Source organism: Calonectris borealis, chromosome 6 (genome assembly GCF_964195595.1).
Source record: "Calonectris borealis chromosome 6, bCalBor7.hap1.2, whole genome shotgun sequence".
Taxonomy (NCBI): Eukaryota; Metazoa; Chordata; class Aves; order Procellariiformes; family Procellariidae; genus Calonectris; species Calonectris borealis.
The window spans coordinates 14,595,245-14,608,336 of record NC_134317.1 but is presented as its reverse complement, the minus strand read 5'-3'; the positions used below and the strand labels follow the sequence as shown (position 1 = coordinate 14,608,336).

Below are 13,092 nucleotides of genomic sequence, written 5' to 3'. Positions count from 1 at the left end.
GATGATGTTTTCTGACCTACAAAGGTTGTAATCAAGCTCCCTCAACAGGCAGAATAGCTTAGCTTGCTTTGCAATTTTGCTTCTTTCTTTTACCAGGAACTTAATTAATCATTTAGAAGTAGGCACATCAGTTGCTTTTGAGATCAATACCTGTTCCCAATCTCTAATTGGCATGTGTGCATGACAATTCCTCGTCTTAACTGTAGTAATCTTGAAACAGGGAGGCATGTTGCCTTTGAGTTCTTGAATCACAGAAATTTTTTAATGTAGTTTGGGTCCTACCTTTTGAGACCATTTCTTCCCATCTAGACTTGTTTCAATATCAGTAAACAGACTGTTAATCTTTGAGCAGGCTCATTTAAAAAAAAAAGAAAAAAAAATTCCTTTAAAGAAAACTTAGAGATATTTTAAAAGGGTTTGTAGTACATAAAGTTAATGTAGAATTAGACAACCACTTCAAAAAGCATAATTAAAAAAAAACAAAACCAAAGCTAACAGTATTTATCTTAATTTTAAAAGTAAGTGGGAATAATTTTTATCTGAAATAATTTTTTCTCATTTTTAGCATGAATCTAGAGAAACGTTACTGGGATTCAATATGGTGAATTACCGAGCATGTAAGAATTTGTGGAAAGCTTGTGTTGAACATCACACGTTCTTCCGTTTGGACAGACCACTCCCCCCTCAGAAGAACTTTTTTGCACATTATTTCACTTTGGGTTCCAAGTTCCGGTACTGGTAAGTGCTGATTTGAAATATATGGGAAAGAATATAAGAGAACAGGCAACTCATCCAATAAACATAGGGAATTATTTTGAATCTATATTAAAAGGTGCCATAATTCAAGTAGCTTTTGAATCCTGCAGCTGTTCCCCTCCCCTGTTGACCCAAGTTTCAAATGTTGTCAGTAATTTTCTAGGATATCTTGGAAATATAATTATTGTATTATTTAGCAGTCGTTATTGAGCTAGTACTCTGAGATTGTCTCACAAGCTGCATTTCTTCACCTGCTTACCTGCTGGGTTATGTTTATCTTAAAAATGTTGTCTCAGAACTTCAAAATCTTTGGCCTGGTGTTTTTGAAAACTGATGGATCTCAGACCTTGTGTGCAGCAACAAAACAGACCTAAATAAAGATCAAATAGAAACCAATGAAAGGAAGCTTGTACGAGTAAAGCGCACTTAAGCTACATGCATACAAATAGGCCACTAGGTGAAGACAAAAGACATGCATGTTCTGCACCAAAACCAGAAGTTTAGAAAATAAGGATGAAATTAAGTCCATAACTTTTAAGCATGAACTTGACATAATAGGCAAAAAGCTTGGAGGTACAAAGAATGACTGTGGAATAACTTGTGTAATCCCCAAGTGTAATTTCTGTTCTAATGATGGAGTGGGTGGTTTTTAAAGTTGGTTTTTAAAGTGTTTTATGCTTTTTATAAAAAAAAATTCTTAGTTAAGTAATTGAGTTGACTCTGCAAGTAATGCAGAATGCCGATAGTTTAAATCGTGCCTGAAGTAGAGAATAATGGAGCTACTACTAATCGTCCATCTAAAATGGCAACAGTGTCTGTGATGTACAAACGGAGATGATGAAAAGCTAGAAAACACAGTAACAGACTATTTCTGTTATACTTGTGAATTGCATAAATGTATAGAGGAAAGTAATTCAGTGGCTAAATTTTTATACCATCTGGTTTTTTGACCAGCATTCACAGCACCCATCTGAGAAACAGCATTCTGTGATCCTGAACAGTGTTTGAGACTTGGTTCAATGTTGTTGTAGTGAATTTGAGGGAACTTTTTCATTTCTGTAAAGATTTTGAAATTGAATCATTGTGGTTACTATTACAGAATAGCTCTTAGATGATGATATTCAGCTTATATTAATGTAAGATGAAAAGGGAAACTGCATAAAAATGAAGAAGGTCATTAAAGTTAATGAAGCAGCCAAAAGGCTAGAATTTCTGCAAGTAGTTTGAGAGATTGTTTAAGCAGCATAATAGTAGTAACATGGCACACAAGGAGAGGTTAAGGGCACTGGGCTTGTTTAATCTGGTGAAGAGGAAGCTGAGGGAGCATTTAGTAGCAAGCCTAAAGCTACTTCAAGGGCAGTTTCAGAAATGATAGAGCCAAACTTGTGCTGGTAATGGCAGGTGATAGAACAAGGGGCAACAGCCACAAATTTCACCTTAAAGATTCTAGCTGGACATTAGGAAGAGTTTTTGGGTTTTTGTTTTTCTAGAAGGGTCGTGCCTTACTGGAACAAGTTACCCAGAGAGGTTGCGGGATCTCTATTTTTGGAGGCTTTCAAAACTTGGCTAGACAAAGCCATGGCCAGACATGACCTAGTGTTAGCAGGAGATTGGGCTAGAGACTTCTAGCCAACATTTCTGTGATTAAAACAGACTAATAAAATACTAAACTGCCAGGGCTAGACAGAATTATCTCCAGTTCTGAAAGAAATCAGACATGAAATGGTTGAACTATTAAATGTGTTTCGTAATCTGTTATATCCGTTGGACTAAAAGATTCTAATGCAGCAAATTTTAAAGCAAGGTTTTTTTTAAAAAAAGGGAAAAAAAAAAAAAAAAAAGAGCTTCCAGGAGGGATCAAGAAGACTACTGATGAGAAAATCTGACTTCTGTACACTGTCCTTGGATTTTCAAAGTGGTTCTAATAGTATTCCTCACCAAATACTCATTAAAGAAGTTAAACTGCCAAAACAAGAAGAGTTTTATTGTGTATTAGCAACTGTTCTAACCAGATGGGAAACAAGTAGGTCCATTCTTCACAGCAAAGGAAGTTACCACTGAAGAGATACAGGTTTTTGTAGTAAAAGCTGAAGTTGACCGTAGAAAGTTTCGGTGGTATGTCGCAATGATGGGTGAGTAGACAATAAAATGGTAGATCAAGTTCCATGTCCAAAAATGCAAAATAATCTACACAGGGAGAGAAAAGAGGAGGAACATCGATTATAAATAAGCTATTACTGTCTTGGAGCTTTGTAGTTAGTTCTCTGAAAACGTTAAATCAATTATTAGCAGCAGTTAGAGAAAGACAAATACAATGTTAGAGTTACTGCAAAGGAATAGAGGAAAATACAGACCATTTGCTGCTTGTCAGAGTTAAAAATGTGTAACTCCAGGAAGTTAGCAGGCAGCAGGTTTGAAAAGAGAGATTTCTTAGAATCGCAGCATGGCAGAAGTTGGAAGGCAGCTCTGGATACTTGTCTAGTCCAATGCCCTGTTCAAACAGGGTCCACTATAGCAGGTTGCCTAGGTCTATGTCCAAACGAACCAGGTTTTGAGTCTCTCCAAGGATGGAGGCTCCACTCCATCTCTGAGCAACCTGGTCCAGTGTTTGACCACCTTAACAGTAAAAAAGTTTTTGTTTCATGTTTTTGTTGTTGTTGTTTTTCCCCCCTCTGTTTAAGTAGGATATCTCATATTTCAGTTTGTGCTCATTGCCTCTTGTCCTGTCTCTGGGCTCCCTTGAGAAGAGTCTTTCTACTTCAGGCACTTATACACACTCATTTGAATCCCCCTGAGCCTTCTCTTCCTGAGGCTGAACAGTCCCAGCTCTATCAGCCTCTCCTCATACATCAGATGCTCCAGACCCTTAATTGTCTTAGTGGCCCTTTGCTTGACTTGGGGGACCCTAGAACTCGACACAGCACTGCAGATGTGGTCTCACCAGTGTTGAGTAAACCTGCTTTCCGGCTAGTTGGCCCTCAGCCTGTGCATGGGGTTATTCCTCCCCAGGTGTGGGTCTTTGCGTTTCCCTTCACTGAATTTTGTGAGATTCCATTTGGCCCATTTCTCCAGCCTTCACACATCCAGTAGTTCTGTAATATGAATATGAAAATAGCTAATTATTCTTTCATTTCGTAGTGTAAATGTCCCTGTAAGGGACAGAAAAGAGCAGAGTTTTAAGTATCAGATTCCTTTTAGGACATGTATCCTCTGACTCTATGTCTTGGTATGTAGTTACAAATGGGGAAGTGGCTGCACGAGGGAGTTTTGCCTGGTATCTTGCCACCAATTCTTAACTGCTGATAAACACTCAAAAAAAAATTTGTGTTTTTTTTTAAAAACAGAGATTATGAAATATTATAAAGGATCTTTGATTTGACACCAGACATCTGGTCTTACATGAAAAGACAACAAGTTCCAAGTTCTAATCTTGGTTTTGACAAGTTGCGTAGACTAATACAATCCTGATGTGCTTATCATCTAATTTCTTCATGATATTTTGCTGAACTAAGTAGCGACTTAAGTTATTAGCAATTCAGGGACTAGTTTACGAGGAGTACGAAGGAGATGCTGTAACTTTTGATTGTGGCTATGTCAGGAAAGATTACAGTGTTAAGTGTTATCCAAAGATCCAAGCAGAACTTTCTTATTGCTTTCGATAAGAAGAAAAAGGAAGAGAAGAGAAAGCTTTATGTTATGCCTAAAATTAATTGGTCTTTGTTACAGTTAGACTCTAGTGGGAAAGAAGACCTACACTTACCCAAATGCTGTCTAAAGTTATACTGTACTGAAGCTAGCGCAATTGCTTGAGCATGACTGAAAATAGAATTTAGGGTTTTTTTTGTTGAGGTGGTTCAATTTTAAGTGAGAAATTGTTATCCTAAGTTTGTTGCATTTAGTGGTTTTGTTTTGTTTTGTTTTCCAGTGGGAGAACAGAGGTCCAGTCTGTGCAGTATGGTAAAGAAAGAGCAAACAAAGACAGGGTATTTGCAAGGTAAGCAATTTATATTTGTACAGGATCAGTAAGTCTTCTGTTTGTATTTTTTAAGATGTTATGGGATCATTGTTCTCTGTTTGCAAAAATGTAAAATAAAGAGTAACTGTTGTTGACTGTTGCTGGTGGCTTGACTTAACTATATTAAGGAGTTTAATTTTGATATGGGGGAGTGTCTCTTTGGGGCAGCCAGAAATGGGGGAGAATCGTAAGACGTAGAAGTTAATAAAGGTATTCCTTAATAATTCCCCCTATATATATTTCTAAAATTCAGAATTGCCTTCCATCTGTTTGTTGTTACATGTACTAGCCCTCTCTGTGCTGTCTTTGTTGCAAAGAATGGTCTCTTTAACTATTCCATTAAAATATTGAGTTATTGGGTATGTTTTATCCCTGATAACAACCTACAACTGTACACACATATTTCCTTTAGAATAAGGTACTCTGAATGTCTGATTTGGTGCGAACAGCTTTATCACTATAGTCCCAATGAGGTATTTTACTATGAAAAAATTTGACTGGGAGTGAGCTGCTTCTGTCACAGAGTAGTTGGCTAATCATAGAATCTATTACTTAATTGTGTTTCAGACTCCTGAGGGGTTTAGTGATTACAAGAAAACAGTCAAGACATAGATTTAGTTCTTCATTCGGAAGTGATGATACAATATTCAAAAGTACAACTGCTGCTGCATCCGTTTGGCAGTCTGCTCTGATCATTAATAGAAAGAATCCTTATGAGCAGGGAGCGTGCTCCATGCTTTTTTTTATGCTTATACTTTTACTGAGATGGGGAATGTCTTTTACCATAGTTATCCCTTAAGGAACTCTGGAGTTCAAATTTATGCTGGCAGACTTTTAGTAATAAGCCCAGCAATCTTTCTTAAGTACCTGCAAACAATGTTTTTCAGAGCATTGGTGAATTCTGCCTTGATTCCCTGCCCTTTGCCGCACGTCTGTCCCCGCCCCCTTTTTTCCCCCTGTGCAATGTAATAGAATTTGAGTTTTTAGCTGGGCACACCGTAGATACCCAGCTCCGTATTAGAATTTGAGGGCAGAAGCGCTGTGATATGTTTGTTCAACAGGTAGATTTTTATAAGACCAATTTGCTCTGTGTGCTGTAGAATTATTTTTTGCTCTATTTAATTTACTTTGGGAGCCTGGTTAGATTTTTACTTGGGGCAACTTTTTTAGTACTCAGAAGACTCAACACTGACAACTGAGTTTTATTTATTTAAATGACAGTTACAAATCAGTTAAAAACTATTTTTCTTGTTGCACTCCGAACTTAGTAATTCCCCACAAGTAAGTAGGGTGGAGGAGAGCTGATACTTGGTTTTGACGAGTATATTTATCGATTTAGAAACTCTTATTCAGTAGATGGCACTCTTCCCTTTGAGTCAAAACTGAACAAGTGGTGCTGGGGTCACTTGTATTTTGTAATACATACTCTGGATAAAATTGAAAGCCATGGCTAGAATTGCTCTGATGTTTTCTCAAGTCTTTTTGTCTTTTTTTAGTTAATAAAATACTTGGCTCTTCTGTCCTCAGTAATTTTACTTTCCACTGTTGCTTTTAGATTAAGGAATACAGCATTTATCCTCACCTTTTGAGTTGTTTAGTAATGTTGATGACTGATAAATGTCTGAGGCGTATATGTGTACGTCAGTGAACTGAAATAAATGGCGTATTGTAACAAATACACCTTAAAAGACTTTTAATAGATTGTCTGTTTCTTCCTCTGTCCTCCTCATCACAGTGTGCAATTAATGCATTTTCAAATTTAAAGACTGAATATTTTCAAGGGTGAAAAAACTTGAAATACAAGACATACCTAGAACACCTTGTGGTTCAAGCAGCTTAGTCTAAGAACATTATCTCTAACTCTAAGAACTTTATCTCTATCTTGTTTTCTAAACATTTACATTTCAAGTTGAAATAGTGAGTAGGTGTTAGCCCTTTTGTATTCATACAGAGGATAAATTTTGCTTTTTAAGGTTTTCCAGGTATATGTGGTTTTTGTTCCTGGAACCTGCCTTTTTCTTTCTCAATGTGTCTTTCTCAAAGTCATCGTGTTGTTGAACAGCTTTTTAAGCTGTCAAGCAGCGGGCTTGTTTTAGTTGCTTTTTAAAGTTCTGCTAGGTATTGGTTGCCTTTTGTTATGAAACCAGTAGCGTGCTAGCAATACACTCAGGTCTTTCTTGAGAATTAAGTGGACGCATAAAAAATTTAAATAATTACTGTTGCTTGTATTATTACCACATCAGAAGATTTATTCAAGATAAAAAAAAAAAGATGTTTTCAGGATTTTTTTTCTAGAGCTATCCAGATTTACACTCTGTTTTCTCATCAATATCCAGCTAGAAACTGCCTTACTTGAGCTAATACTGTCTAAGCAAACTTTTGAATCATTTAATTGTAAGAAAATAACACCAATGGTTACATAGAGATGTTATTTGAGTGATCTATTTGTTCTAAGTTGGGAAATGGTGCCACAAGCAATGATCATCTAGCCTTTGCACACTAAGCGGAACATAGATACAGAGCACAAGACATGGAAATAAAATTTCTTAACAGCCATTTGAATAAAACAAACAGCCTACAATTAGCAGGCTTAGCTGTTTGTCCTCAGGATCTAACTTTAAAATTAGCTGAAGTAGTATTCATGGATTTTTTTTTTTTTCCCCAAATCATAAAAACATTTAAAAATTAATTTTAAAAATTGAAATCTATTACTGTGAAGGAGATAGTCTGTGATAAATTTGATACATACTGTAGATGCTGTTTTCTTAATCTTCATGCAGCACTAACTTCAGCATTTAGAAGACTCTTGCTACAGTTGTTTAGATTTTTTTTTTTCATCTTCATTACAACTATTCTCTTGGCCTCATTTGTTGCAGGATATTCACAACCCAAGAAAACCCATAAGAATTCCCAGGAGCATAATAAAAGTGAAAGTAGATAATAAAAGTGAAAAAAGTTCGATCAAGTAATGAATTGAGAGATTTCTTAGAGAGCACTGTTGTCTCTTAGAGTCCTTGCAAAATATTCTAATTCTGTTCGGTTCTGATGGTGTGTACTGGAGCTGAGAGAAGGTAGTTTATGCACGTTGTATCATAGTGAGTGGGTATCTCAGTCAGTCATTTGTATTTGCAAACTCCCTAACATTAAGTTGCAATCTCTGTTTCAAAAAATCCAATCTTGCTTCAACCATGCATTTATTCAGGTTAATTAAATAATTCCTCATTGCTTTAAACTTGCATGTGTCATTTGTGGCGTATCTGCAGATTTGTGTACAGTTTCAGTCTCTCTGTCTGAAGCAGTAGTTGCCAGTTTTGCTGAGAAACACATTCCCTGTACTCCTTGTCAAAATACAAAGCGAGGCTGTGGCTCCAGGTTATATTTCTTTTTGGGACAGAAATGATTTAAAAGATTCCCACATGTATTCCCAAACAATACACTGTTTCTTTCCCAGCGCCTGTGAGAATTTAGCACTTCAGCTGTGGGATGCAAAACAAATTCTGTCTTTGAAAGCTTTTGTGTACTGTAGCTGAGCTAATATAATTTGTCATGCTTTTTTTTTTAAGTTGCATTATGTAATATCATCCCTGCTACTTGTGGGGGGTTTTTTTGTTTGGTTGGTTTTTTTTTTTTATTTGACATAGTATCATAGCTTGTAAGACTGTTTTTGATTTTGGGGGCAGGTAAAGTTTTTGGTCTCTGTCCCTGCTCAGATAGATAGGATTTCTTCCAACTTTTTTAGGAATGTCTCTGCAGATGCACCAAAAAATAAATCTGAAAATAGTTTACTCTGTGTTAACTAGCAGATCCCTGTGCTGAGGAGCAATGGAAGCATCCAGACTGAGCAGACAAACGCGGAATTTAGAATTTCAAAATTTATCAAAGCATTTAGAAAGTTTTCTACAGCTTACTCCCCCCCTCCCATCTCCTCAGCTGCACTCTGGCACAAGAAAGTTTTTTGAATATTGTGAGGAATTAATGATACAGGAGAAATTTGCAGGAATATTTCACAACATATCTTAAAAGTTAATAAAAAAATAACATTGTTAGATTTAGAAGTGTTGGCAGGAGAACTAGTATCAAAAAGCCACAGCACTGAGAAGTTCGGAGCTGCAGTGTGGTAATTTTTTCTTTGAAATTTCTGCAAAGACAGGAAATGGAGGCAACAAACATGAGTGGGTGGGACTCTGAGGTTAGAGCTGTTAATAAAATAATTGAAACGAACCTTTGCTGATAAACTCTGCAGCTGTTTATCATGGTAGTAAGGTATTGTTTCTGAAAGACCAGACCCTATCCGCAGTAAAAGGTGAGTTTTCTTAACATTGGATTTTTTTGATGGGGAAGAACATGATGCTTCTCATTTTAGAGTTATGTTCATTTGTTGCATAGATTGAGGAAGTTTTCAAAAATGTAGTTACAAACTATGACTTAAGATACAATGCGGTGGCTTTTTTTTGAAGCAATCAGGAATTTAATTTTTGGAAAAACTTGTTTTTTCCTCTCCCTATATACTTTTGTGTCTCTCTCTGTAATTTAATTTGTTTAATACAGGCAAGGATAGTGCCCTTTCACTGTTGTTGCACGTTTAAAAAAAAAAATTAAAAAAAAAAAAAAAAAAAAAACCAAAAACCCACCAACTTTCCTGTAGTCTACTTGTTGCTTTTTCACTGGAGGTAAATAAGGTTCAATAGCTGCCTTTACGTGTCTGTCAGAAAATACCGTACCAGCAGTCCTGTATTTACTTAATTTAGCATTGGATATATTATGTTCCTCTGCATTTTTCCCTCAGCCTGTTCTTTGGTTAGTAGAATCTGCCTCTTGGCAGAGCTGGCCCTTGGTGCTAATCTGTTGACTGCAAGCATGCTGTCAGCAAAGTCTAGCTAATGATAGCTTTGATTAATAAAGGAATAATGAATGGTAACATTAGACATGCATTTCAGTTCTGCTGGTTTCTTGTTATTTTACCTGCTCAGAACTGCTCAAAATTGCTGGTTTATGAAGGAAAATGTGTAAGTGGTTTGAGTTGCTCACATTTGAAGCAAATTACAAAAATTGAAATGTTGTTTAATTGACATGCTATCAAGCTAATTACTAAACTATCAAATTAATACTGCTTAGAATACATGCTAAGAAACTGGATGTGTTTTTCCTCAGGAATTAAATAATTTGTATTTTCCCTGTTTTCAAATATCAATATAGCATTAGATTTTTTTCCCAAGTAGAATAAGACCTGAAATAGTAGTATTTAGAATAGCCCATCTCACTTAACTGTCTGAAATTTGTCAGCTATTATTCAGTAAGTCTTTAGAGCAGCAAAGCAGCATGCAATACATGTTCAGAACTGTTTGGGGGTGTAAAAACAAAAATAAACCCTCGACACACAGATCACGACTCCTTTAATATCAAACAAACACTGTTGACATTAATAGGACTTTTGTATTTCTGCATGTGAAGATGGATTATTCGATATGACGCTTGGTTGGTTATTGTTGTAGACTTTTTTGATAATACTGAGGACAGTCTGCTTAAGGTGGTGGCTTGCATTGAGTTTTAAGTTCCGTGAGAAGCAAAAATGTATTTGTAACTAAGGTTCTCATTTTCACAAGGATATGTAATTTGTGTGCGGGTAGTTCCTTAATTTCTCAAAGTTCCTTCTTTCTGGACTTGCACTTTCAGTAAGTTGGTAAGGTGATAATGATAAGAAGAAGATAAAGAACAGTTACCATGTGTCCCAAGAACAGCACAGGCAGAAGTTATTTTGTGGTATGGGTGTATGGAGCTGGTGAAAGAAGTGGAGGAGTTACGCTGATACAATAATATGTTGTCACCTCATTGTACAAAGCTGGAGAGTAGAGAACAGTGATAGAATATAAAGGCACATGGGAATGAAATGATCGTGGCACAAAAGACTGATAAAATTGAGGTATCACTGGAACAAGAGAGGGCTGGGTAATGATAGAGGAGAAATTTGAACTATATAGCACCATCAAAGTAGTAGAAGTAAAGTAAAAACCCAGTAACGTAAAATACAGAGGACATATATATAAGGATTGTTTAAAAGAATTTTTGTTCTTGGCTAAGGAATTTTCAGTTGAAAACAACAAACAGCAAAAATCTGGGTATGTTTAGTCGCGGGATGACTGAACCATCCCATGTGATGCTAAGAAAAAAGCAACCACAATTCTTGAATGATTCATTTGATGATTTCCAGTGTAAAAAGGGAATATACTATTTCATGAGAGATTGCAAGTATGGTCTCGTTTGTGCTTAAGAAATAGGTGAAAGAAACAGCAGAAGGGGATTGTACGTGTCCTGAGATGACTGGAGAATGAGAAGAAAAAGTTTCCTCAATATCGAGAAAGGGCAACGAGTAGAAAATACAATTCCTTCTGTATAAAAACACTGGCGATAACGACCTTTAACCTGAAGGACATTTCTGGCACAAAACCAAATGAAGTTTGGTTACCCACAAAGGAGTTTAAATAGGATGATTCATCTACCTTACAGGTGACAGAACATGTTCTGGAAGGAAGCATGTCACCTTGATGGAAATCCCTGATGAGTAAACAAAACCCAGCTGCTCTGTTGCCATATTGATGATTACCCCATTCTCAGTTCTGTGGGAGTTTTTTTGGGCTGATGTTTCCACTGCTTTATTTTTCCTGAGATGGCTGAATAGTTGTATTACTTAGAGGTTTTTTGGCTTGGTGTTCCACCCACCCACCCTCCCCACCCCCATTTTTAAGTTCAGACCTCTCTGACTATTCTGTTGAAGTCAGATTCTTTTTGAGGCATTAGAAATGCCTAGTGAACTTTAGTGGGTTCCTCTTCCATCTTGCCTGTCTCACTCCCAGCCAACAGTATTTCATTACTGTTTTTCATTGATATTCCTGTACGAAGTACAGAAAATGAATTACAATATATTGAGGAAAATACAGAACTGCCCATGTAAATATAGTTTTGCATTATTACATTTTCTTTCGTCCATATAATTTGGTTTCCTATGATAGAACATCCACAGTTTCATTGTGGTGAATTTTATGTAATTTTGTTCTTACCTCATGTAATTTTTGGTTTGTCATTTTACTTTCTTCTTCTAGATCGCCCAGTAAACCCTTGGCACGGAAATTATTGAGTGGGATGGACTGGGAAGTAGTGAGTAGGAACTCACTGTCTGATGATAGGTTGGAAACACAGAGCCTACCATCACGGTCTCCACCTGGAACCCCAAATCAGTAAGTAGCATCAAATCTTCTCTCGCTAGAAGTGACTTTCTACCTCTAATGTGAGTGACCTACTTGTGTAATAAAAGGATTAATGCATTACAGAGACAAATAACTTCACAAATTATGTGCTGAGTCGTTCTCTGGAACATTTAGCTCCAGATAAGAAAAACTATTTGGGGGTGAATTTTAGGTGCTTCTCACTCAAACTCTAAAAAGTGTAATATGTAGCACACTACCCTAAATTTGGGAGCTTGAGTTTTCTCAAGCACAGTTAAAACTAAATTGTTCATTTGGCTAAGAAAAAAAAAGGATAATAAAATCTGTGTGGTATTTTAGAAATAATTGATTCTGGTTACTACCACTTCTTAAAACATTGGGGAAAATTACTTAATCAGAAATCCTTGCAGGTTTATTTCCCTCAGTTTTTCTGCATTACCTTTCAAAGCTTACTCTTTTCACACGATAGAGCTTTCTGTTTTATGTTTATAGTAAGTGAAAAATCATTCCTGATTTCTTTTGGAAAATAACCAATTTCCTCGGTGTGTTGAAACTGGCTTAAGAATCGGTATTATCCAATTTTGTATTGCGTAAACCAGAAGGTTTTAAGATTCTTTGGCATTGCAGCATATTATTCAAAAGACTGTTGTTGTAAGTATCTGTAGCATTTAAAAATTATTGTAAAAATTGTGTAATAATGATGCTTATAGCATTACATAACTTAATCATTCATGTTTCAAACCATTTTAAGAGAGATGCCTATGTCACTATGCTAGTTTTCAAATGGGAAAATTTCATGTCACAGAAATTATAAGACTCTTAGTGGAAAGCTTATGATTCTTCCAGGAGAAGGTGCAGGGGGTAAAATGTTCATCTTAATGAATTCTCGTTAAGTTCTGCCATGAACAGAGCCAGGATTTTTCTTCTTGGGGATTCATTTTTCTTCTCATTGACTGGACTGTCAGTCCAGTAGCCTGTTCATTGGACCATAATACTTTCAGGATTTTTTAATTAAAAAAAGACAAATATTGGCCATTTAGTGTTTATGAAAATGTTTTTTGAACACTTTTAAAAAGAAAATTATGAAATATAGCATGTTGA

At 36.2% G+C, this 13,092-nt stretch overlaps 1 protein-coding gene across 3 annotated transcripts in view; it reads left to right on the top strand.

Annotated features, from left to right (window-relative positions):
• Positions 1 to 13,092, top strand: part of PTPN4 (protein tyrosine phosphatase non-receptor type 4) — a 119,224-nt gene that overhangs the window by 76,299 nt on the left and 29,833 nt on the right. For all 3 annotated transcript variants that reach the window (XR_012674062.1, XM_075152908.1, XM_075152907.1), the window contains exons 12-14: positions 566 to 738; positions 4,682 to 4,750; positions 11,869 to 12,003. Coding sequence is in view for 2 of the 3 variants with exons in the window: in XM_075152908.1 (XP_075009009.1) it covers positions 566 to 738; positions 4,682 to 4,750; positions 11,869 to 12,003 (377 nt within the window). In the remaining variant the exon portion in view is untranslated. The remainder of the gene's footprint in view (positions 1 to 565; positions 739 to 4,681; positions 4,751 to 11,868; positions 12,004 to 13,092) is intronic.